Genomic DNA, 26965 nt, shown 5'->3' on the forward strand with positions numbered 1-26965 from the left:
GCTGCTGGGACATGAGGCGCGCAGCCTGACACATGCGGGGAACTAAAAATCCGCGTACACGCTGCGTCACAGAAACGTCCAGAAGAGCGCGAGTTTTGTTGCTAGGCGCGGGCACGGAGTGGGCGTGTCCTATGAAGGTGACGTTTCGGCAGCAGTTACCCCCGACCATGGCATGGCGCCTCACGCTGAAGTGGCGGGAGGACGTGTAGCTGTCTGTACAAGCCGTGCTGCCGTCTACCTCACGAAGCAGCAGGATAGGGAGACGGCAATGTGAACTATGGCTCTATCGCTTATTATCTGGATGGGGGGAAAAAAAAGTACGAGGAGAATTGCCAGTGATTTGTAGCGTATAAATAAATAATAAAACGCTGAACAATAAAGTAAAAAATAAAATGATGTGGGAGCGCAATATGTGTGGAAAACAGGAACATATGGGTTATTAATAGTGATAAATGCAGTGATCTACTATAGATGGAGAAATCCATTGGTCCGTTTACACGTAGCGATAAAGCGCTCAATTGTAAAGAGATAAATTGTTGGGAAAAAAAATCGTTTTTAAGATCACTTAAGACCATCTCGCACACTGGGGTGAGGGTGTTATTACACAGGGCGATGGGGGCCGAATGATAACTGTAAACGAGCGCCGATCTTCTACATCGGCGCTCGTTTACTGGGCCTATTACACGTCCCCATTATTGTTTAACAAGGGCTGCATGGACATCGTTACCGATGTCCTTGCAGCCCTTGTTTAAACTGTATACATTACCTATCCAGGCTGCAGGGCTCCTTTTGCGGTCTTCTCCCCGGGTCCCATGTGCTCCAGCTGCAGAGCAGCCTGTCTCAGCTGACAGGCCGCTTAGCCAATCGGTGGCCACGGCGGTCCCAGCCTGTGATTGGCTGAGTGGCCTCTCTCAGCTGACAGGCCGCTTAGCCAATCAGTGGCCACGGCGGTCCCAGCCTGTGATTGGCTGAGTGGCCTGTCTCAGCTGACAGGCCGCTCAGCCAATCACAGGCTGGGACCGCCGCTCTGAAGCTGGAGTGCCCGGAGAGAAGCAAAGCCCAATAGGAGCCCTGCAGCCTGGATAGGTAATGTAAATCGCCAGCCGCGCACAGCTATTACACGTAGCAATGCGCGGTTGGCATCGGCTGATCGTGTATTTATTACACGGAGCAATAATCGGGCCGATTATCGCTCTGTGGAATAGGCCCCTGAATCTGCGAAAGACTGTTTAGACAAAGCAATCTGAATTATCAGTGAACGACCAGCGACGATTTGAAAACATGTTGGAAGACCACGATGAACGATTTCGCACTCGTCGCTTGAACATTAGATGTGTTTACACGAGCAGATAATCGTTCAAATGAAATCAGATTTGAACGATAATCGCTCCGTCTAAACAGACCATTTGGTTGGTTAATCATACAGTATAGTATACGTATGTACGTGCCCGTATACATTCGCAATTTCATGTACCATTAGTATATTATAATATTATTTATTTGTATAGAGCCAGCAGATTCCGTAGCACTTGATATGTTACCTTACTCGCAGTCTGCGGAAGGCATCTACTGTAGTATGTGAAAAATACAGACAAAAAAGGCCCGGGCGCCTGTTTATTACAAGGGAGAAAAGTAGAAGCAATTCTGCTCACCTATTAGCCCCTTGGGCTTTATGCCTGTCACCCCTATTCAGATGTGGGGTGCATCGAAGATCAGTACTTGAAAAGATGGTTCCTCCTTTGTCCAAGTTTACTTGCGCAGTTTTAGGGCTGTAGGGACTGCAAAAGCTGACTGTACCAATAGACAGGATGCTCCCAGGCAGGGGCCCATACAATGTAATAAACAAAAATGGAATAGAAATGGTACTAGCAGTGGTCAGCGCTGTGCCAAAAAGCCCATCAGATTACTTGACAAAAACTGTAAAATTTATTGTATGGCATAACGCGTTTCGGGAGACTCTCAAATGTATTATAATTGGTGCTATACAATAGATTTACTGTTTTCTTCAAGCTGTCAATGGACTTTTTGGGACAGCGCTGACCACAGCTAGTACCATATCTTTTCCATTTTTTATTTGTTTATCACAATAGTACGGGTACTCTTTGTGTCTGTTCTTTTCCTTGCTTGTATTCAGTGAAAATTTATGATGATAGTACACCATATTGCGAATCCGGGAGTTACTTATGTATACTATATATATATATATATATATATATATATATATTATAGTATACTATACTGCATGGTTAACCAACCATTTATTCCTCCATCCATGATAGCTCATTACATTTATCACCAATAGTTAGAGATGAGCGAATTTACAGTATAAACTAAGCAAAGCACTTTGTTAGCTCAGCTTACCACCTGGCTGTCTTTGACCTCTGTTAGGGTCCTATTCCACAGGCCGAGCAGGGCCCCATCAACGATCTAGCGCTCGTTTACTGGGCCTATTCTACGGCCCGATGATCGTTAAGCAAGGGCTGCAGGGACATCGTTACCGATGACCTTGCAGCATACATTACCTGGCAGGACTTCTCCTCTGCTCCGTCTTCCTCCCCGAGTCCCGCGGCGCAGCATCAACTCTGGTGCGGCCTGACTGAGCTGTCAGACCGCTCAGCCAATCACTGGCCTGTGATTGGCTGAGCGGTCTGACAGCTCAGTGAGGCTGCTCCAGAGCTGCTGATGCTGTGCCGCGGGACCCGGGGAGGAAGACGGAGTGGAGGAGAAGCCCTGCCAGGTAATGTATGGTGCTTCTGAAATCGTCGGTCGCCCGCCGCGCACCGCTATTCCACCATAGCGATGCGCAGTGGGGGACCTATGATTTTAGGCCTGGCCCTAAATAAACGATCAGCCGATGACACGATCATCGGCTGATCGTTCTCTCTATTCCACCGAGCGATAATCGGGCCAATTCGGCCGATTATTGCTCTCGTGGAATAGGCCCCTTACGCTCGTCCCCAATTGCCTAAAAAATCTGGATCCAGTCTCGGGAAACTTCTCCCAGTTTCCAGGACTGGATCCAGTTTTTCCCAGCACCCAGAGCAGAGTGGCACGGAATTCAAAGGCAGCCGGCTGATAAGCGCTTTGTTTACTCTGTAAATTAACGCATCTTTACCAATAATAACCCAAATGTTCCTGTTTTCACACATCACGCTCCTATAGAAATGTTTTAGTTTTTTTATTTGTAGGGTAATGATATAGTCCATATGTGTTTTACATGAAGAAAAGACTGGAGAACGTCACATTGACCTAGTAGTGTGGCACCTCAGGAGTAGAGATTTGCGAACCACATTTGTTTCGCTTCATACGAAGCAAAAGTGATCTGTGATCGTATACCTCTGGCTGGCCACTGCATGCAGAGGGAGGAAACTGCCTGGAGACCACCTGGAAAACATGGATACATCCAAAGCTGTACCCCTATTTTCCAGGCAGTATCCTCTCTGCATGGAGTGGCCATCATGAGGGATATCAGCACCGAAATGTTTTGCTTTGTACAAAGCAAAACAATTCCGGTTCGCTTATCTCTACTGAGGAGCCTTGTGCAAAAACCTACACCCTAAGGGTATGTGCACACTACGAAATCCAAACGGATCACCCATGGCGGATTCCGCAGCTCGTTCATTCTTTAGACGGACGGCGGAATCCTCTCGACCATAGAATGGAGTCTATGGCACGGACGGAAATAAGTGCGGCCGTGAGCAGGGGCGAGCTGCGGAATTCGTCGCGGGTGATCCGTGCGGATTTGGTAGTGCACACACCCTAAGGACTTTCACAAGTTCTATAGGTTGTCCGTACAGACAGCACTATGGAAGTACATCTGTTCTTGTCTGCCATGAACAGACCTAATCAATAGAGAATAGTGATCCGTGCCGCAAAAAAAAACAACAGGTCATAGTACAGACCTACAGTTACAGCATAGATCACTATTCTCTAGTGAATAGGTCTGTGCTCTTCTGCCTGAGGCAGACTGTATTAGCAGTGTTACTATGGCAGGCATGGAGCCCTATCCAAGGCCCCAAGCTGCCATAGTGACTGACCGCCGCCCTACATTCGTGTTGTGAAGGAGCCAATTAGGCACTGCACGCTCTCTTAAAAGGTCAATGAGCCATTGATCATGGCATTTAAGTGGTTAAATTAGCAACTTTAGTGTGATCACTCTTGTCGGCCATTGGTGGGGAACAGTGATAGCAGCCCATATTCACCAGGATCTGTCAAAATATTCAGGTTCAGCAACGTTATCCTAACCCAAACACTCAGCGTTTGATTCCCTGTGGCTACAGAAGTTGCATGCTGTCCTAGGGCTACCAGGAAAACATGAATACAGCCTGTATCCCTATTTTCCAGGACTCCCTGGGGCGGCATTCCAACTTCTGCAGCTGCAGGGAATCGAACGCAAAGAACTCGGGTTCAGCAATGTTTTGACAGATCTGCTCAACACTAGATGTGAGCTTAGTGGTGAGCGTGCTTCACACAGCTCCACCGCTAGTGCATTGTACATATACAGCAAAGAGCATTAAGGGGTTAAACATAATCAAAAGGAAATAGTGAAACATAAATAGTGCGCCTTGTGTGGTTTTTAGTCTATATTAGGGCTACACATTATTTTTTTCTGCAGTGCTCTCAAAATTTATTATAAAACACAGAAGTCAAACATTTTCTAGCAAATAGTGATGGCTCAAAAATTGCGACAATTTTTCACTAAAACGTATTCATAAACCATTGATAAATTCTCCACAGTGCGCGTTTTTGAGTCCATATTAGGGCCAAAAGTCCCAGCCTGACCGTGGGCTTTGTCAGTTCAGGACATCAGAACCACAGTCAGGTTGGGACATGCAGTGGTAATACAGCCTACATAACGTAGCTATATTACGCTGGTTTAACATCAAGGCTGCATTCACATGTATTGAATTTGCAGCGGATTTCACATTGCGAGTTCAGCAGTGAAATCCGCTGCAATATGTGGTAGAGATATGCCCTATGGCTCTACATTCTGACAGCAGATTTTCAATCCGCTTACCCCTCTGTAGGTTCCATGTTTTACAGAACATGGCATTAAAGGGGTACTCCAGCGGAGGGGGCACTTTTTCGCTGGGACCGGGGACGAGGTGGCAGAGGGAAAAGACATCCACTCACCTCCCCGCATTGTGGCGCTCCGGTGCCCGGCCGCTTCCTGGTGTCTGACGCGGGCCCGAGACGTGACGTCTCAGGTCCGCTCAGCCAGTCAGTGAAGGAGGCGGGATCCGTTTCAAGTTCGCTGAGATCCCGCCTCCTTCACTGACTGGCTGAGCGGACCTGAGACGTCATGGGCCGCGTTAGACACCAGGAAGCCGGGCACCGGAGCGCCGCGATGCGGGACCCGCCACTGGAACCGGGGAGGTGAGTGGACGTCTTTTCCCTCAGCCACCTTGTCCCCGGTCCCAGCGAAAAAAGTGCCCCCCCCCCCCCCGCTGGAGTACCCCTTTAAGCCCTAAGGCAAACTGTGTTTAAGCCCATATGATAACAGTAACTCCTTGTCTAACCATTGGTATTTTTAACCCAAACTGAATAGTATCAATTTCATAGTTCCATTTGTTTTATAATTTTTTTTCTTTTAGGAAAGATGCTGCAGTAGTGTGGATTCCATATGATTCTGCCCCAAAAATATAGTCAGGTATATGTACAGAACCAGTCATTAGATTAGGGCCCTAGTCCACCGGACGATTATCGTTCAGATTATCGTGAAATCGTTAGAATCTAAACGATAATTGTTCGGTTGAAATGCAGTTAACGATTAACGACCGGACGAGAAATCATTAATCGCTTTATAAGACCTGGACCTATTTTTATCGTTGCTCATTCGTAAAACGTTCGCAAATCGTCGCATTGAATAAGATGTTCGGTCGTTCGCAGTAGATACGAACGCAATAGCGAAGAAATAGCGAAGAAAAAACTATCGCAAATACGATCATAAGTAACGATTATCGTTCCATGGAAATGAGTGAACGTTTTCAGGTCTTTCGCAATAGCGGTCGTTTGAGATCGTTAATTAATAACGGTGGAATAGGGCCCTTAGACAGACCTTCTCATTCCATGTTTGTTTAATTCTTTACATTGTAGATTTAGGCTGTAGCACGCATTCGCGGTTCTATCCACAGCTGTGGACAGAACATAGGGCGAACAGATTTCATTGGCCCCGTTCATACAAACGTACATATGTACTGGGACGTGATCTGTACTACACTACAAAGAAGATAGCGATCTCCGACGCAAATTTGGGTCTGCACTAGGACCTGTGCTTTTTTTTGCAGCATGCGATCCAGCCCCCCCCTGGCACCATTCCCTGCTGCCTGCAGTGATCCAGCCCCCCCTGACACCATTGCCCGCAGCGATCCGGCCCCCCGTCGCCCGCAGCAATGCGCCCCCTTCTGACACCATCCCCCGCCGCTCGCAGCATTCCGCCCCCCCCAACACCATCCCCCGCCACCCGCAGCAATCCGCCTGCCCCTGCCTGACCCTCCCCCCACACCACATACCAGACTCAACTCTGCTACTTCAGACTTAACTCTGCTACTTCACTGACTCAACTCTGCTACTTTACTGACTTAACTCTGCTACATCACTTTGTAACCTCTACTACCTCCACTTTGCTGTATTATGTGGGTATCAGCTCTGCTACATCATGGACCAATTAGGCAGAAGCATTGCATTATGGAAAATCTAGTTTCCCATCATGGATATATACCATCTTTCAGCTAGGTTTTGGAGCTTTTCATTTTTTCAGCTTGGCTAAAGAAATGGCTTTGGCTCTGACACAGTGTTCTCTGCTGCCAAGACAGGAACTGTCCAAAAGAGTAGTAAATTCCCATAGAAACCTTTCCTGCTTGAAAGAGTTCCTGGCAGCAAAGATCACTGTGTCAGACTGAAAAGAATACACCACTTCCAGCAGGGCATACAGCAACTGATAAGTACTAGAAGAGTGGAGATTTTTAAATAAAAGTAAATTACAAATCTATATAACTTTCTGAAACCAGTTGATTTAAAAAAAAAAAGATTATAACCAAAGTGACCCTTTAAGAAGCTTGGGTTGTGAAATGCACAATCCGAGGTGGAGGGTGAGGATACTAGTGACATAAATTGGGTAATCATTTAGGCCGCATTCACACATTCTGTATTCCTGTAACGGAGTGTCCGCCGCCCAGGCAGCATCTGTGGTAAAATGCTGGGAGCAAGGAAACTATGAATATGCACCGTGCTCCCAGTTGTTCCCCCGCTCCCAACATCTTATCACAAAAAGGCATTTCAAGTCCATGTGCAGAACACGGAAGATGTGAATGTGGCCTTAGTTTTATGACTATATTCTTTTTTTTTTTTTTCTTAAAGTAGGAATAGCTTACTTTGTAAAGTACAGTGATGCCTTGGTTTAAGAGTAACTTGGATTGAGAGCGCTTTGCAAGAAGAGCTCACAGTTTTTCAAAATTGTAACTTAATTTAAGAGCATTAATTTGGTTTAAGAGCTTCCTGTGCTGGGTGGGAGGGGGAGTGGAGGAGGGGCATGGTCTGTATAACGGGGTCTACAGCACTGTACTCTGACCCAAAAAGTCTCCCTCAACTACCAAATCATAGCAGATCCACTGTAGGCTGGGGCTTGCATCAGGGGACAGGACTGTGGATTTAATCTCTTCATAGCTGTAACCCCTCTCTCTCCGGACAGAAAGTGCTGCTATACTGTGCCCACATCTGCCCTGCTCATTCCTTCATGCTTTCTGCAGTCTCTGTCAGCCCTTGTGTTTCCTATCCTCTCCATTCCTGCTATAATGTGCCTGCACTTACACTCAGCTATACACACTGCTGCTGCTATAATGTGCCTGCGCTCACACTCAGCTATACACACAGCTGTTTTAATGTGCCTGCACTCACACTCAGCTATACACACTGCTGCAATAATGCACTCAGCCATTCACACTGCTCTATAGAAAAGTTTCTATAACTGTCCTCCTGCACAGCTCTGCGATTCTCACTTCCTCATTGGTCCATGCTGAGCACACACCCCTTCCTCATCGCTGTCATGTGACCACACAGACCTCTGACAGCAGCCCTGCTTCTCTATTCTAGCCTGTTGTACGCTACTGCATTATGGGGATCTGCAGCTCCATCCTGTATCTACAAACTGCTGCTGTGCTTTCAGGTTTATGCACTTACTATACATTATACTCCACATGCTGATTGCTATACTGTACAGTAATTTATAATATCACATATTCAGCTGTTTCTAAATGTTTGTTTCATTTGTTTTACATGTAATTCAGAATATAAAATCCTTCTTTTTAGGGTGTGGAACCAATTGTCTGCATTTCAATTATTTCTTATGGGAAAATTTGCTTTGGTATAAGAGTGGATTTGGATTACAAGCACAGTCCCGAAACGAATTATACTCGTAATCCAAGGCACCATTGTACTAGAATTAGAGATGAACCAATTTACAGTAAGCTTGCGCATCTCAGAATATGTGGTAGAATATTTATAATTGTATATTATAGTGACTGACATCTCAGTATATCTGTTCACTCCTGTTGTATCATTGTTGGGAATCACCAGCTGCGGTGGAGCAGGACAGGTACATTACTGATTTGTCCCCCACGGCCTTCAATTCTTTGAGCTGAGGCGCACGAGAAATCCCATTGGATCAATGGGACAGGCGGAATTTCAGGCGGTGTCCGCCGGATATATAAGAGGTATCATGTGTCTCCTTGACATAGCAGCTACCCAACAGTGTCAGCAGTTTGGAACATGAATCGTAGCTGACAAGTTCACTCTGTGCTGAGGAAGCGCGGAGATTACTGTGGCAGCAGAGGACCCAAAGGCATTGGCTGCTGCCCCACGCAGACACCAGGAAACAGACCAAACATTGCCACTATGGCGAACCTTAGGCAGTCCAGCTGTTGCAAAACTCCAATTCCCATTACACCTAGGAAGCCAAGGCCATAACAATGGTTGCCAAGGCATGATAGGAATTGTAGTTTTGCAACAGCTGGAGTTTCGAAGATTCAGCCTCACTGGATTAGAGGGAAGATTTATTAAGCAGCCTTAGGGGCCTTTTACAGGGACCGATTATCGTCCAAAATTTTTGCTAGAAACGCTCCCATGGCCAAGAATCAATCGGCTGGTTGGGTCTTTAGAGTGAGCTTTAAAATTTATTGTCGCCGGATACACGTCTTCCTGTATAAGCGGGTTATGTGCAGCCGGTAACAATAAAAGATACATATCCATATGTATACTTATATCCACGCTGCTTGTGATCCAGGATCCAGGGCTCCCAACCGCCAGCTGTAACATCAGGCCCCTCCTCCTCCAAAATGATTGACAGCCAGAGTAGACGAGGCCTGATAAACAACCTGGATGCCGTATCACAATCAGCGCAGATGTAAGTATATACTGCTGCTTGTGATCTTTAAACTTACCGCACAGATATATACATATCTGTGCTGTCAGATTCCCGGGCTGCACAAATGATACAAGGATTGTTTGCACAGCCTGGGCCCTTCAATTTGTCATGCCATGTAAAGGCACTGCAAACAAGCGCCGATCTTGCTGATCGGCATTCTTATTTTCCATCCCACCCGACCCCGATCACCACCGACATCATCTGACAGGGCCTGTTTGAGAGAGCCCATATCTCTTATATGAACGGCCGAACGGACGATATAAGTATAAGGTGTATGGGGACTTTTAGGGTGTCTTCACATGTACCAAGTCTTGTAGTGAAATCCACTGGGATGGTACCATTATAGTTTATGACACTGCTTCTTAAACTGTGTGGCAGGCTTTACCAGTGAAGTGCCCCCTAGTTGCTGGGGAGGCAGTTTTCACAAAAGTAACTAAGCTGAACACTCCTTTCCCTGGCTGCAACAATCTCTGGTTTGGGAACATTATCAACCTGTTTTGGTGTTATACAGCGTAGTATGAGCAGATGATGGGGTAATAGTACCAGGGCCGATCCATCATCGCCGATCCGCTGCACTGGACTATATACACTGAACTACTGCTCCCATCATCTGCTCATAATATGAGCAGGTGATGGAAGCAGTAGCTGGATTATCGCTATCACATGCCTGATGCCGCCGGGTGCAGGGGGAGCCGCTCATCACATAGGAGCGATCATGCCCCCTCCGCTCCCCCCTCCTCCTTCCGGTGTCCGGTAAACTTCCCCCTATCCCACTGCTGACTCCCCGCCTGGCCGCCGCTCTCACATACAGGCTCTTGGTGCTTCCTGGTGTCCACACTGACCGTCCTCTCCCACATGTGCTGGCCAGGAAGCACCGGGAGCCTGTATGTGAGAGCGGAGATTGGCAGCCAGGCGGGAGTCAGCAGTGGAATAGGGGGAAGTTTACCGGACCACGGAAGAAGGAGGGGGGAGCGGAGGGGGCATGATCGCTCCTGTGTGATGAGCGGCTCCCCCTGCGCCCAGCGGCATCAGGCATGTGATAGCGATAATCCAGCTACTGCTCCCAGCACCTGCTCATATTATGAGCAGATGATGGGAGCAGTAGTTCAGTGTATATAGTCCAGTGCGGCGGGCGTGCAGCAGATCGGTGATGATGGATCGGCAATGATGGTGATCGGCCCTGGTACTATTACCCCATCATCTGCTCATACTATGAGCATATGATGGGGGAATAGTACTGTGTATCTGTGGCGGCAGCAGCACAGAGCAGGGAGGGAGGGGGAGGTAGATGCACCAGGACGTCTCTCCCTCCCTGCTCGGTGCCCTTCTAATGTACTGATTGAATTCATTTATGGAATACTTTGGGGAGCAAGGACCCCAAAGGCTCCCCAAAGTATTCCATAGATGTATTCATAAAATAAAGCATACTGTACACTACATTACATTACTTTACATAGACACCCATAGAAACAATGAAGTTCCATAGACTTCTACATATAGAGCGCCCCTGCTGGACACTCCATAGGAATTACACCGTTCGTCGTGACGTCACTGTTTCTGAGAGAATTCTAACACTCCATGATCTACTAAATTAAGGGAAATAGCCCTATATGTGCATTTCCCATAATTAATGTACACTAGAAATTTGTGTAACTTTCCATAAGTAATAACATATCAAAAAATAATTTTGGCCAGACTTCTCCTTTAAACTAGGCTTTCACTACATTCTGAGCTTTACAGTGACTCTGTATCCACAATCTGACACCCCCAAACTGCTTGTACTGTTGGATAGCTGTTTTAAAACCAAGATCTGTCCTGTAGTCCGTTCGGCAGGTGATGCAGTTATTGTCCTAAAAAACAACTTTTAAACTTGCAGCCCCGTGCCCAACTGGCGTGGCCGAGATTGTATATGCATTATGCTGCGTTTACACGGAATGATTATCGTGCGAATTCGCACAATAACGATCGAATTCGAACGATAATCGTACGTGTAAACGTTGCGAGCGATCAAACGACGAACGAGAAATCGTTCATTTTGATCTTACAACATGTTCTAAAATCGTCGTTCGTAAAAAAATCGCATATCGTTCCCTGTAAACAGTCGTTCACCAATTTTTCCTATGTGCGAGATAGGCTTAAGCGATCGCAAAATGAATTTTCCGTATGATTTATCGTACGGTCTAAATGCTGATCGTTATGGAAAAAAAAAAATGTAATTCCGACATCGTTAGTTGTACGATCGGGTGAATTATCGTTCCGTGTAAACGCAGCACTAGGCTGGCACATCCTCTCTGTGCCTCCTCCCCACCCTCCTCATCATTAGGAATGCTCCAAGCAGATTGTCTCCTATTCCCTACCTGTGTTAGCATGGAACATGGGCTGGATCGTTAAGGCACCTGTGCAAATGTTCAGCATGGAGAAAATGTTCCAGTGGCATTCCTAATGATGAAGAGGGTGGGGAGGAGGGATGGTGAGGTGGTGCAAAGTTAGGGCACAGATATTCTAAGCCACGCCCGTTGGGCACAGGGCTGCAAGTTTAAAAGTTGTTTTTTTTTAGGACAATAACTGCATCACCTGCCGAACAGACCCCAGGACAGATCTTGGATTAAAAGCAGCTATCTGAAGGTACAAGTGGTTTGGGGGGGGCAGATTGTGGGTACAGAGTCGCTTTAAACTATAATGGTACCAAGTAGGGATGGTCCGAACCTGCCGAGGTTCGGGTTCGTATGAACCCAAACGCTCGGCATCAGATTCCCGCGGATACAGCGGGAGGAATGCCTGGAAAACTCGGAAACAGCCTATGGCTATGGCTGTATCCTAGTTTTCCAGGTGGTCCTCCCGCTGTATCCACCCTCTCCACGGAGCGGGCAGACAGCGGGAATCATTACCGAGGGTTCGGGTTCGTGCGAACCCGAACCGAACTCGGTTCGGACCATCCCTAGTAGCAAGTATCACAGCAGATTTTACTGCTGAACTCACAGCGTGAAATCTGCTGTGAAGCTGTAAAGGTTTTTGATTTTTTAAAAGCCAGCAAATAATATAAAAGTTATATTATCGTTGTAATCGTACTGACTTAAGGTACATTAATAACATGTCAGTTTTACCATAGGGCAAACAATCTAAACACAACCCCCTCAAATTAAAATTTTTTTTATTTTATTTTCAATTTCACTGTGCAAATATTTTTTCTCTATTTTCGCTGCATATTTTATGGAAAGATTAAGGGTGGTATTACACGGGCCGATGGGGGCCCGATAATACCTGTAAATGAGCAGCGATCTAGATCGTGCTCGTTTACTGGGCCTATTACACAGCCTGATAATCGTTAAACAAGGGCTGCAGGGACATCGTTACCGATGTCCTTACAGCCCTTGCTTAACTATATACATTACCTATCCACGTTCCAGGGCTGCTGCGGTCTTCTTCTCCACAGGTCCCACGCGCTCTAACCTCAGAGTGGCCTATCAGCTGACAGGCCGCTCAGACAATCACAGGCCGGGACCGCCGCGGCCTGTGATTGGCTGAGCAGCCTGTCAGCTGACAGGCCGCTCTAAAGCTAGAGCGCGCAGGACCCGGGGAGAAGCGGACTGCAGGAACAGCCCTGGAATGTGGACAGGTAATGTATATTGTCAGTCGCCGGCCGGGCACCGTTATTACACGTAGCGGTGCGCGGTCGGCGCCCGACGAAAATAGGTCTAAACCTATATCAACGATCAGCCGATGATCGTTGTACTTATTACATGGAGCGATAATCGGCTGAATAGTACCCTAAGTCTGCCATTAGTACAACTGGTGGCACTAAAAATAAGGGTTCGTGTGGGTCTGTGGGTGAAAAAAACGAAGTGCTACGGACTTTTTTTAAACGCAAGGAGGAAAAAATTAAAGCATAAAAACGAAATGACAAAATACGCACAATTTTAGAGCAACCATTTTTTGCGCAAAAATCTATAACAATTTCACACCTGCCTTTAAACTATAATTTTGGAAAGTGGCTCCCTGCCCTCCTGTGAACCCCAGAGCCCCTCTTGTAGGCTAGGCCCTTGAAGGTTAGACCCCTCAAGCCTTCACCATGTTTCTTGTATGCACGACGTCCATAGCTCTCACTACACGCGTTGCGGCTTTTAGTCACTGTCTCAGCCCACAGGGTGACAGACTTTCCAGTGAGTAAGCGGGTTATTCCTAGCTGCCGGCTTCCAGTCAGGAGTAACCCGCAGCCGTCCCCTCACAGCTCTGCGGGGCGGGGAGACGGGGGAGGGGCCGAGAAGAGGAACACGGAGGGTCAGGAGCAGCTCCAGGAAGAGAAGCCTCCTCCTCAGCGTGCGGCTCCTCCACACCAGCGACCATGGTGCTGGAGATCCTGGCGCGGGTCATCAAGGTGCAGCTTCCCGCCTATCTGAAGAGGCTGCCCGTCCCGGATAGTATCGCCGGCTTCATCAGGTTAACAGGTGACGCTATGGGCGTGCGGGGCTCAGCCAGGCCTGTGCACTTGGAGTGGGGGGTCCTGTAAGCTTGTAGGGTCTATAGTCCTCTCATGTGCTCCATGCATTACTGATGTATAGGACTAGGTCATGGGGACTCTGAGAAATTCTGCATTAAAGGGAAACTATCTGCTGGTTCTTACATTGGAATCTGCTGATATGTACATGCTCATTCCAGCTCTGGTCTTTTTTTTTTTTTTTTAATGTGGTGCAGTTTTTGAGTATTTAGATATAAAACAGATATGCTAATTAGTCAGTTTCGCGCCCTGGGGGGCCTTCCTCAGCTCCTTCGGTGCACTGTGCAGCCCACCGGCATGTATGTCGCCTCCTACTTATGTTTATTCATCTGTGCATAGGTAGGCACGTCTCTCCTCTCCTATGCGTAACGTTATAATTTCCAGTGTAGGGGCCCTATTCCACGGGCCGAGCAACGATGTAAACGAGTGCCGATCTGCTAGATTGGCGCTCGTTTATTGGGCCTATTACACAGCCCGATGATCGTTTAGCGAGGGCTGCAGGGTAGAGATGAGCGATACGGGTTCGAGTTGATCCGAACCCGAACGTTCGGCATTTGATTAGCTGGGGCTGCTGAACTTGGATAAAGCTCTAAGGTTGTCTGGAAAACATGGACACAGCCAATGACTATATCCATGTTTTCCACATAGCCTTAGGGCTTTATCCAAGTTCAGCAGCCACCGCTATTCAAATGCCGAAAGTTCGGGTTCAGATCGACTCGAGCATGCTCCAGGTTCGCTCATCTCTACTGCAGGGACATCGTTACTGATGTCCTTGCAGCATACATTACTTGCAGGGCTTCTCCTGTGCTCCCTCTTTCTCCCCAGGTCCCACGGCGTAGCATCAACTTCGGTGCGGCCTGACTGAGCTGTCAGACCGCTCAGCCAATCACTGGCCTCTGCGTTCCTGGCCAGTGATCGGCTGAGCATCTGACAGCTCAGTCAGGCCCCTCCGGAGCTGCTGCTGCTGCACACGGGACCCGGGGAGGAAGACGGAGCACAGGAGAAGCCCTGCAGGTAATGTATGCTGCTCTGCTTGAATCGTCGGTCGCCCCCGCACACCGCTATTCCACCGTAGCGATGCGCCGGTGGCAAACGATGATTTTAGGTTTTAACCTAAATGAACGATCAGCCGATGACCCGATCATCGGCTGATCGTTCTCTGTGTTCCACCGAGCGATAATCGGCTGAATCAGGCCGAATGGGGCTCCCGTGGAATAGGCCCCTAAGGGTAGAAACACACATTGGATCCACAGCGGATTTCATGCTGCGAAATCCGCTGCGGATCCCTTGCTGGTAATTTTCAACGAGATTACATACTTGCAGCAGGATTGACATCCGCGAGCATGTAAGTGACAGCCCCCTTAACCCCCCTCAGGCCAGAGCATAATGTGCCTGCTCCACGCTCCGGCTTGCTTCAAGGGTTCCCGGCTGGATGTCCTGCGCTGCCACGAAGCAAGCCAGTGCAGGTAAAGTATGTACTGGCCGGTGGGGGGGTTAACGGGGCTGTCACTTACATAGTCGCAGCAGGATGTCAATGTCAAATGACCGGCAGAGATCGGCATCGGATTTCGCTGCAAATTCTCAGCATAAAATCCGCTGCGGATGCGGTACGTTTGTTTCTAAGGCCGGGTCCACACTACGTTTTTGCAATGTTTTTTTTTTCAGCCGTTTTTTTTTTTTTTTTTTTTGCAAAAAAAAAGATGCAGTTGTGTGCAGTTTTTTTTTCATTGACTTACATTATATATTAAAAAAAAAAAACGATCAAAACGCATCAGTTTTTTTAACTTACACAAAAACATAGCTGACACTACTTTTGTGTACGTTAAAAAACGGATGCGTTTTGATCCGTTTTTTTAATAATGGAAGTCAATTAGTGGTCCTTTTGAGTGCAGAGTTACTCAAAAGGACCACTAATCTAAAAGATATCTGTATACTCAAAAGTCCAGTACCAACTACCCATCTAGAAGGACTACAAGTCCACGTATCTCGAAGGACTATAATTCCGAGTCTACATACGTACCTGGAAGGACTACAAGTCCAAGGTCAACTTCAAAACTGTATTGAGACTTGAGTGGAAGTAGTGGCTTACAACTAAAGGCATAAGCAATACGACCTTGCAGCCGGCCGGCACCCAGCGGTACCGTTCATCACACAGAGACTTTTTATTTCTATTAATTTTTAATTTTTATTGTTTGATTCATATGTGTATGTAATTAATGTCCTATGTGCTGATTTTCATCTTGATGATATTTTTATTTGATGAATACCTCTATCATGCTTTTTCTATGATTAAATTAATATAATATTGCTAAAACCTCGGCCAGATTAGTATATGACCGTGACCTGCACTCAATTTATCTACCGTATTGAGTCATTGAGTTGGTAAGATAGGGCTGTTGTAGTCTTGAGGACTAAAGAATGTACTACCATTTCATTTTTAGCAGGAAATTGTGCTATATACCATCAACATCATTTTCCGTTTAAATGATAAAAGTCCTTCCATTTCTTTACCACAAATGAAACCTAGTGAAATGTTACAAATATTTATCTGCACCTTATCAGGACTATATACATCAGTACTTATCAGCTGCTGTATGTCCTGCAGGAAGTGGTGTACTCTTTCCAGTCTGACACAGTGCTCTCTGCTGCCACCTCTGTCCATGTCAGGAACTCTCCAGAGCAGGAGCAAATCCCCATAGAAAACCTCTCCTGCTCTGGACAGTTCCTGTCACGGCCTGAGGTGGCAGCAGAGAGCACTGTGTCAGACTGGAAAGAAAACATTTCCTGCAGGACATACAGCAGCTGATAACTACTGGAAGACTTGAGATTTTTAAATAGTAACTTACAAAAACTTTCTGACACCAGTTGACACAATCGTACAAAAACTGCAAATACATTTTACATAGGAATGTATATTCAGCAATGAACTGCTCATGGCTATTATGTTTGTGTCCAGCTTTCTGATTTTTTAGGTTTTGAATGTTCTTTAGGTTGGATTCATGTTAGTATTCTGGTAAGAATTCTGTAGCTGAAACAAGGAATTGGTCCAAAACAAAAATATGCAAATTTTTCCATGATATTTTTTCTCTGTGTCCGTTCCTTGCCTGGTTCAATCATTCTATAGTTTACCATTCTAAATCATCTTTTTTTTCCAGTCTCAGAATGGCTGAGGCTCCTTCCGTTCTTGGGTGTCCTTGCTCTGTTGGGCTACCTTGCAATTCGACCATTCCTGCTTAAGAAGAAGCAGCAAAAGGACAGTTTGATCAATCTGAAAATCCAAAAGGAAAATCCAAAAGTGGTGAATGAAATTAATATCGAGGACCTGCATATTGCCAAAGCTGCTTACTGTCGCTGTTGGCGCTCTAAAACGGTAAGCTGTGCTATGTTGTCATCCAATTGAAAAAAATATATATGAAATAGTGTTTACTTGTCTCCATCCTAGTAGCTCACAGCATAATCTAGTCCTAGAATGTAGGCAAGTCCTAGAATTGCCTAAAGAACATCTGATGTTTGCAAGAGGATCCGCTGCAAAAATCAGAGTCTAGTGTTTGTTCTAGGGGAATTCTTAGGTGGGCCCTATAAACTATATGTAGTATTAGTACCCAGGTGAATGTACATGAATATATAGTACATGTATAATATAGTTGGGCATATATAAGTATATGTGCCAGTGAGGAAAAAAATTCTAAACTGAAAATGTTTTTTTAGCAAAGATAAAACTCATTCGACCCCTTAGTGATCACCCATATGTTATTAGGACAGCTTTAGGTGCTGGTCTTCTATTCCAGGAGGAGGAGCTCAGATGACAGCCAAGCTCCTGCACTAACTGCAAGGACTGGATAAATATCAGATCCTGGAAGTTATAATCCTGGAACATGTTGCATGCCACAGTCAAATCATTAAGGTGGCAATAACGGATATAGAGGTGTCACTTACCCCAATGGCAATCTAGTAACACCAGCTGATTTTTACTCTCTGTGGGTCAGGTGCAAAGCGCCTGCCCACAGAGTGTGAAGAGTTAAGTGGTGATGCAATAGCATCACCACTCTTCTTCTCTGGACTAGCAGTAAGTAGTGGTGTACTGTAAAGAGCGGGGATTCCTGTCATAATGACTGAAATACCCGCTCTAAGTCGGTGGGTGGCAGCCAGAGAGGGTCTCCCTGACGGACATTAATGGTGACCCCGATCACCTTCTGGTGAGCTCTGGGTCACCAGAAATGCCCGGCAGGGAGCCCCTCTCTGGCTGCCACCCAGTGGGGATTCCTTATTCATTATGGATCCTGTAACCTTGGTGCCGAACAACTCAATAACTGTCAGCTGAACAATAGTCCAGCTGACACTTATCTCCCTTGATTTGGAAAAGATATTGCCCTATGTAATAAAGAAAACGATCAGTAGAGCAGCCAATCATTTGCTGATTGTTATGTATAATGTTCTCACCACAGCTACCGCTGGCAAGTCTGAAGCAGTCTGTGCAGTGACAGGCTGCTCAGCCAATCCCTAGCCACAGCACTGTCCCTCCTCGGCCAGTGATTGGCTGAGCAGTCTGTCACTTCAGAGAATACTTTAGATGTGGCAGCAGTGGCTGCGGTGAGCAGGGATTAGGCTGGAGGACATCAGGGGAGCCTGGACAGATAAGTAAAACATTATTTTCTGTGTACCTTCGGATAGCTGCTTTTAATCCAAGATCTGTCCTGGGGTCAGTTCGGCAGGTGATGCAGTTATTGTCCTAAAAAAAACAACTTTTAAACTTGCAGCCCTGTGTCAAATTGGTGTGGCCTAAAGTGTCTGTGCCCTAGGCCTGCGACTCTTCTCCCTGCCCTCTTCACCATTAGGAATTCCCCAGGCAGGATTTCTTCTATTCACTTGTCTGAACAATGCACATGTGCTGGAGTGTTAAGGCACATGTGCAGTGTTCAGACAAGTGATTAATTGGAGAAATCCCGAGTAGGGCACTCCTAACGGTGGGGGGGGGGAAGAGGCGGTTCAGGCCTAGGGCATGGGTACTCTAGGCCACGGCAATTTGACACAGGGCTGCAAATTTAAAAGTTTTTTTTTTTTTAGGACAATAATTGCATCACCTGCTGAACGGACCCCAGGACAGATCTTGGATTAAAAACAGCTATCCGAAGGTACAAGCGGTTTGTTTTTGTTTTTTTTTGTAGTTTTTTTTATGCTTTGGGTAAATTGTGCTATTTTATTCAGAATATATATATATTTTTTTTCATCCTCTTTGCAGTTTCCAGTCTGTGATGGCTCCCATAACAAGCACAATGAGTTAACTGGAGACAACGTGGGACCACTTATTCTCAAAAAGAAAGAAGTATAACACATGTAATCTGCCATTCATTTGGAATTGTGACCTTGTCCAGTATACAACTGTAGTCTTAAATAATTTCAAGGCTGAGTTCTTTTAGTGTCCAACTTGGAAGACATGGATCCTTATTACCATAATTGATGGACTGTATATAGAAAATTGTTTGCCTTACACGAAATATATGTATAACATATGGTGCCTTGCCTAAAAGGCATAAACCCAAATTTTTGGACAGATGTGCCCCAGTGCAGGCAGTTGTAAAAAATAAAAATTAGGTCTGTGTCTATAGCACAGGTGTCAAACTCAGGCCCTCCAGCTGTTGCAAAACTACAATTCCCATCATGCCTGGACCGTTAGCTTTGGCGGTCCAGGCATGATGGGAATTGTAGTTTTGCAACAGCTGGAGGGCCTGAGTTTGACATCCCTGGGTGGTGCAGAGTAAACAGTGACCAGATTCTCTTTTTTTTTACATACTTTGCAGCAAATTATTCCAGCAAGGAGCTAAAATCTCAAACAGTCTTTGTTCACGTTACAACACGTTTTGAAGAATAGTGAATAGGTGGTATTGGAAGCCATGCAGACAGGTGCCCTCATATACAGCCCCCGATGCCCACTGGTGTCACCCATTCTTGCCTTGTGACAAGAAGAGAGATCTAGTTCTTCTGTGGCTCATCGCTGTCTTGTTTGTTTACAGTAGTTCTTTCTGCTTTTAGTTCTGTTTTAGGTTAGTTTCTGTAGAAACTTTGGGGAAGATTTATTAAACATGGTAAACATGGCTCAGTTGCCCCTAGCAACCAATCAAATTCCGCCTTTCATTTTCCAAAGATTCTGTGAGGAATGAAAGGTGGAATCTGATTGGTTGCTAGGGGCAACTGAGCCAGTTCTACTTTACAGCATGTTTGATAAATCTCCTCCTTTGGCTTTTGGTACTTGTAGTTTTAAAGCAGCAAGTAATATTATAGGTATCAAAGCAAGGCCATTTAGCGTGGAACAATAATGTGGACCATGGTCACTAGTGATCAGCTGTTCATAAGACTGCAGCAAACTTCCTACATCCTATGTGTATGTAATCAAAACATGCAGTGCCTTCCTTGTTGTGAAATACAGAGGACATCAATTAACACCGGTGCAGTGGACACTCCTGTGAACCTGTTTTAAGGTGCGTTCACACGTACAGGATCTGCCGCAGATTTGATGCCGCAGATTTGAAGCTGCAGATTCAAAGCAAATCAATTCTGGGCCATCAAATCTGCGCCATCAAATCTGCTGCAGATCCTGTACGTATGAACGCACCCTTACCAGGAATCTAGAAGTTGTTGTCTGGCTGCAGAAGTTGGCATTACCTGGTTTATTCGGACCAGCTTTAATGGAGTGTCCATAAAATTGGGTTGAATTCTGCTACATAAGTAATCGTCACCTTGCACTAAATGTAGTTATAGTTTGTTGTTTCTATTATGTAAATTGTCACTTCTTTTTAATCTTGTAGCTTCAAGATGTAAAAATAAAGTAAGCCCCAGACTGAAATTCTTATGGGTTTCCAGTGTGTTCTTTAGAGTAAAAGCGTAACGATATAGAGTGTACTCATAAAAATGAGATTTGCTTTTTATGAAAAACACACTTCATGAACAAGTATATTTGAATATGTACACATAGGAGGAGATTTATCAAACATGGTGTAAAGTGAAACTGGCTCAGTTGCCCCTAGCAAGGTGGAATCTGATTGGTTGCTAGGGGCAACTGAGCCAGTTTTACTTTACACCATGTTTGATAAATCTCCCCCGTAATACCTATAGAAGCTTTTAGGACACTCCATTCTATATCCGAGTCGATGGACATGTTTCAGAAAGACACATTCCTGTCTATATAGAGTCTTAACAGCTGACAATGCATATTAGAGCTAAAACCAAACCATGAGAAGGAAAGAACTGCCTGTAAAGCTCAGAGACCTGTTTTGGTGTTAAAGGAGAAGTCCGGCAAAAATTTTTTATTAAAGTATTGTATTTCCCCCCAAAAGTTATACAAATCACCAATATACACTTATTACAGGAAATGCACTTAAAGTGCTTTTTTCCCTGCACTTACTACTGCATCAAGGCTTCACTTCCTGGATAACATGGTGATGTCACTTCCTGGATAAAATGGTAATGTCACGACCCGACTCTCAGAGCTGTGCGGGCTGTGGCTGCTGGAGAGGAGGATGGCAGGGGGACACTGAGGGACACAGGGCACTGGAGGGACACTGAGCATCCTTCTGCCATCATCCTCTCCAGCAGCCACAGCCCCCACAGCTCTTTGAGTCGGGTCGTGACATCACCATGTTATCCAGGAAGTGACATCACCATTTTATCCAGGAAGTGAAGCCTTGATACAGTAGTAAGTGCAGGGAAAAAAGCACTTTATAAGCATTTCCCGTAATAAGTGTATATTGGTGATTTGTATAACTTTTGGGGGGCAATTCAGTACTTTAATATTTTTTGCTGGACTTCTCCTTTAATGACAGAGTGCCATTTTTTTAAGGGATCCAGTCATGACAGTTTAGTGTTATAAGTTACAATTAAGATGTTATAAAGTATGCTGCAGCGGTTCCTACCATGTAAACTGCTAGTTTCCTGTTGCCTCAGTCTCCCCGAAAATGTAGTTATATTCCTTCCTGTGCCGTATGCAAATCGCTGCATGTGGGCAGTGTCTCTCTCACTCTCAATTAGTCATGGCTCCTGCGTTGTTATCGCTTCCGTCTGTGCTGTAGTCCCGCCTCGGGCAGACTCTATGAGAAAATTGCAGATAACACTGATCAGTGCTACCCAATGGCATAGCATTGACTGACCAGTGTTAGCAATCTAATGACTGCATGTAATAGACCTCTAGGGCAGTGCTTCTCAAACTTTTTCTTTTGGAGCCTCATCCAACAGACCAAGGCAATGTCTGGGCCTCATCAGATTGACCTTGAGGGTGCCTGGGCCTCACTATCTGTATTGAAAGGCCATTTAAAGCTGAAAATAATGCTTGGGCTACCTTTTACTCATCTCCCAAGCTCTATATACTAATAAAGCAAGTCCAAAAAAGTTAATAATGTTGCTAAAATTTATATTTTTGCAAACAGCAAAAGGTCTGTGCAGATCATAGTCACTTTTGTGAAAATTGTCTCCCCAGCTGGGCCTCACCAACAGCTAGGGGGCGCCTCACTGGTGAGACCCGCCTCACAGTTTGAGAAGCACTGCTCTAGGGGGACATAGTTTTTTTATTTTTTAAATAATTTTTATGACATAGCCCCTCCCCCAATAAGTTAATTTCACCCCACCCTTTCCCAATAAACAAAAAAAAACATGTAAAAATAAATATATATCGTAGCGTGCATAATTTTACATGTAATTTTTAGGTATTAAGATAATACTGCGAAAGTAGGCGCTTGTCCCCAACACGCGTTTCACATAGATTGCGTCCTCAGGGCCCACTGGGCTAGAACTTTACATGAAATGCGCATTGGGGACAACATAAAGCGAACGACTGTTAGGATGCAACTAGTTGTAATTCCAACCGATCAATAGCCATGAAGAGTGCTTGCTACCAATGTGGTTTGGCATAGCATATCAATACCAAATATATTTTCATTTATGCTAAGTATTAAACAGGAAGTTACCTACAAACATGAATTTATTGTCACAAGGCCGTTCACTCATGTGCCCTCTTATTCTCTATTCACATTGTATTTGCTTCTGCTTTATCAGCTTATCCGTGTTCCAGGCTACAGCACTATGAAGTATAAGCTGAAAGGAAGTTGCTTCTGTATCAGAAAATCAATCACCCGGAGATCTATAACTTCTATATGTAAATAATTCTACATAGTAAAGGTATCTTGGAACAGCCATTCCAAGCCACCTTTACTATGGAGAAATAAAGAATATTTGGATTTCTCTGTGTTGGACACTTTCTCTATGTTTATGGACGTTGCTGTCTCTCCTGGTGGGTCAGACACACACCTGAATTCATCCAAACAGTGAGACATTTACCATCATCCGGTATTACACCATTTTATAATTTACTAATATAGTGTTATCACAAATAATACTGGCTTCAGCGTGCCACACTATTAGGCTATGTTCACACAACCTCAAAAATAAAGAAAAGGCGGCCGATTTTGATATTTTAAAAAAGTCCGTTTTTGCCGCGATTTAACTGACTGCAATGGCAGTGCATTGGAGTCAATGGGAAGACGGACGTCCAATGCACACAATGCACTGAATATTGGACGTTTTTACTGCCGACGGCAAAAAAAATGAACATGTTAATTATTTTTGGACGTCTTTTGCAAACAGCGGACGTTTTTTAATAGTAGTTCACACATTTTTTCATTTTCCACCGTTTTTTTCTCTCTATTTTAACTATTTAATTCAATGGACTTTTTAATTAGGACACACCCAAAGGGCAATTAGTAACCCAGACTAGAATAATGTGCAAACACCAGTCATTGCACTAAGGGGAGGCCAGACAGCTAAATGACTTCCGTTATTTTATACTCAAAATAACGGATGTCATTTTTAACAGAGCTGAAAAAACGTTGTGTAAACATAGCCTAACCTGAATCTAACCTGCTGATATGTCCCTACTGCACTTAGCCGGGTTCTCCACGGTGCGAGCGTTAGAAACACGGTGGGGGCATTAGGAACACTGCCTATCCCATAGTGCCGATCTGGCCCCGGGAGAGCCTGCCCCTTTCTAATTATAATGAAATAATGAATGGAGTGGGCCGGATGGGCACTATGGGGGCGGGGGTGGGGGTCAGTGCTTCTCTTCCCCTTCCCCCCCAAGTGCACTTAGCGGTCTCACCGGACCGTGGAGCGCACAGTTAGCTGCATCGGAACAGCGCTAAGGAAGGAAGAGGGTAGGAGACATATCTTCCCCCTCAGCGTCTTCTGTGCAATAGAAACTCCAAAAAGATCCAACATGACCGTAAAGTATAAAAGTTTTTCTTTATTTCATACCGGTTAAAAGTCCTTCATGGTACAGCAGGTCCATTTACACAGAAAGATTATCTGACAGATTATCTGCCAAAGATTTGAAGCCAAAGCCAGAAACAGGCTATAAACAGAGATCAGGTCATAAAGGAAAGGCTGAGATTTCTCCTCTTTCCAAATCCATTCCTGGCTTTGGCTTCAAATCTTTGGCAGATAATCTGTTAGAAATTTTTCTGTGTAAATGGACCCTTAATACAAAATCAGCCTTTTCTGGTGACGACGCACCTCATGATTCCATCTGGGAAACGTACAAATTTCATTATTTGGAATGGAAACAGCCACACAATTAAAGGAGTCTGTGTGTAACCCCTTACAATACCACATATAAGACCAAATATAAAAGAAACAGAACAAGATTTAGTAAAAGTCATTGGCACATAGAAAAACAAATCAAATACATATAATAGTGAAAGCTTTACATATGTGATAATGGATGCCAAGTTTGTAATAATTTCTCTAGTGTCCAAGCATTATATAAAGCAAATAGTGTGAAATATATATATATATATATTTTTTTTTTTACTATGTTCACACTTAGCAGCAAAACACACCAGTAATACATGATGCGATAATCTATGCATGACTACCAAACTTCCCATCGTCGCTGTGCAATAGTCTGCAGTGAAATAAGATGTTCTCCAACAGCTTTAGTCCATATTCACAGAACGTATGTTTAACATAAATCATGGCCGTTGTTGCAACAACGGCCATGATTTATGCTTAACATACGTTGTATTGGAATGAATGGAATCCCGGCCGGAGCGTATACTCATAGTACGGAAAACTGAAATGTTTGCAGCAGTGAATTGGGATGCGGCAACAGAGTTCACCAAATGAAGATCATCTGTCCGGTTCTGCAGTACTTCAGTTACGATGATCTTCAGTAACGCTGGTATTATATGCCATTTGAACATGGCCTTAGACAGGAAACTGAGAAATGCTGAAGGAGAGGAGTAGATAGGGTGGGAGGACTGATTAAGAGCTATGGGAAATAGAGATGTGCGAACCGGGTTCGAGTCGATCCGAACCCGAACGTTCGGCATTTGATTAGCTGGGGCTGCTGAACTTGGATAAAGCTCTAAAGTAGTCTGGAAAACATGGATACAGCCAATGACTATATCCATGTTTTCCACATAGCCTTAGGGCTTTATCCAAGTTCAGCAGCCACCGCTAATCAAATGCCGAAAGTTCGGGTTCGGATCGACTCGAGCATGCTCCAGGTTCGCTCATCTCTAATGGGAAAGCAATACATTTTGGGAATTTTAGTACTAAGCAACTACTTAACCAGGAAGCACAACTAGAAAATACAGAATGAAGTACAGTATCAGTAGCAAAAACTATTTTTGGTGGCGTCAGAACCAGGCAGACAGGTAAGCTTCTGTAGCATGTTTATTGTTTTATCAGATGTCAGAGTACTTTTTTAAACTATTTTCTGGCTCTACACATAGACTATGTTTACACTAAGGGCCCTATTCCACGGAACAATTATTGTTCAGATTATTGTTAAATCGTTCGAATCTAAGCGATAATCTTTCGGTTGAATAGCAGTTAACGAGAAATCGTTGATTGTTTAATAAGAGCTGGACCTATTTTTATAGTTGCTCGTTCGCATTGAATAAGATGTCGTTCGCAGTAGTGACGAATGCAATAGCGACGACAAGACGACCGCAAGTACGATCATAAGTAACGATTATCGTTCCATGTAAATGGGTGAACGATTTCAGGTCTTTCGTAATAGCGGTCGTTTGGATTGTTTATCATAAACAATTATGCGAACTATAATCGTCCAGTGGAACAGGGCCATAAGTATATAAAAATTAAAAAAAAGATAAAGGTGTCTGCTTTTTGTTTAAAAATAAAAAATAAAAGTCTTATTGCATCATTTTAATTGACTTTAATGAATTGCATTGAAGTCTATGAAATAACAGAGGTCATTTGCATTGCATTGAATAATGGACCTCTTTTGAGGCAGACGTCAAATAATGTTCACGACAATTATTGCAAACAATGAAGATTATTTTTTAGTTGTTCACACACAGTTCTTTTTTTTCACCGTCTTTACAATTAAATTCAATGGACTTCTCAATTAAAGACACATCCAATGGCCAATCAGTCCACCTTAACTAGAATAATGTACCGACAGCCGTTCTCGCACCGACGGGCGGCCAAACAGCGAAATGCCAGATGTCGTTTAAAAAAAGAAGTTAGATGCTGCCTAGGGCTGCCAGGAAAACATGGATAGCTATAGCTATCCATGTTCACAAACCGATTTTCTACAGCTGTTATTTGATATTCAAAATAACACCCGTTGTTTTGAGTACATTATTACGGCAAATGCTTATAAAGTGCTTTTTCCCCGCACTTACTACTGCATCAAGGCTTCACTTCCTGGATAACATGGTGATGTCACTTCCTGGATAACATGGTGATGTCACTTCCTGGATAACATGGTGATGTCACTTCCAGGATAACATGGTGATGTCACGACCCGACTCCCAGAGCAGTGCGGGCTGTGGCTGCTGGAGAGGATGATGGCAGGGGGACACCGAGAGACACAGGGCACTGGAGGGACACTGAGCATCCCCCTGCCATCATCCTCTCCAGCAGCCACAGCCCGCACAGTTCTGGGAGTCGGGACGTGACATCACCATTTTATCCAGGAAATTACATCAGCATGTTATCCAGGAAGTGAAGCCTTGATGCAGTAGTAAGTGCAGGGG

The 26965-nt window shown here is 44.9% G+C and overlaps 1 protein-coding gene across 2 annotated transcripts; it reads left to right on the top strand.

Moving 5' to 3' along the window:
- The first annotated feature begins 107 nt into the window (after window positions 1–107).
- CISD2 (CDGSH iron sulfur domain 2) lies at window positions 108–19558 on the top strand. Of its 2 annotated transcripts, none has more exons than XM_069978390.1 (3): window positions 108–317; window positions 17072–17286; window positions 19156–19558. In XM_069978390.1, the coding sequence occupies exons 1-3, from the start codon at window positions 278–280 to the stop codon at window positions 19243–19245; spliced, it is 345 nt and encodes a 114-aa protein (XP_069834491.1). In that variant the 5' UTR covers window positions 108–277; the 3' UTR covers window positions 19246–19558. The 2 variants fall into 2 exon arrangements, with proteins under 2 accessions (XP_069834491.1, XP_069834490.1); XM_069978389.1 differs by lacking the exon at window positions 108–317 and adding an exon at window positions 13681–13866.
- The last annotated feature ends 7407 nt before the right edge of the window (window positions 19559–26965 follow it).

Source organism: Dendropsophus ebraccatus, chromosome 7 (assembly GCF_027789765.1).
Source record: "Dendropsophus ebraccatus isolate aDenEbr1 chromosome 7, aDenEbr1.pat, whole genome shotgun sequence".
In the NCBI taxonomy this organism is placed as follows: Eukaryota; Metazoa; Chordata; class Amphibia; order Anura; family Hylidae; genus Dendropsophus; species Dendropsophus ebraccatus.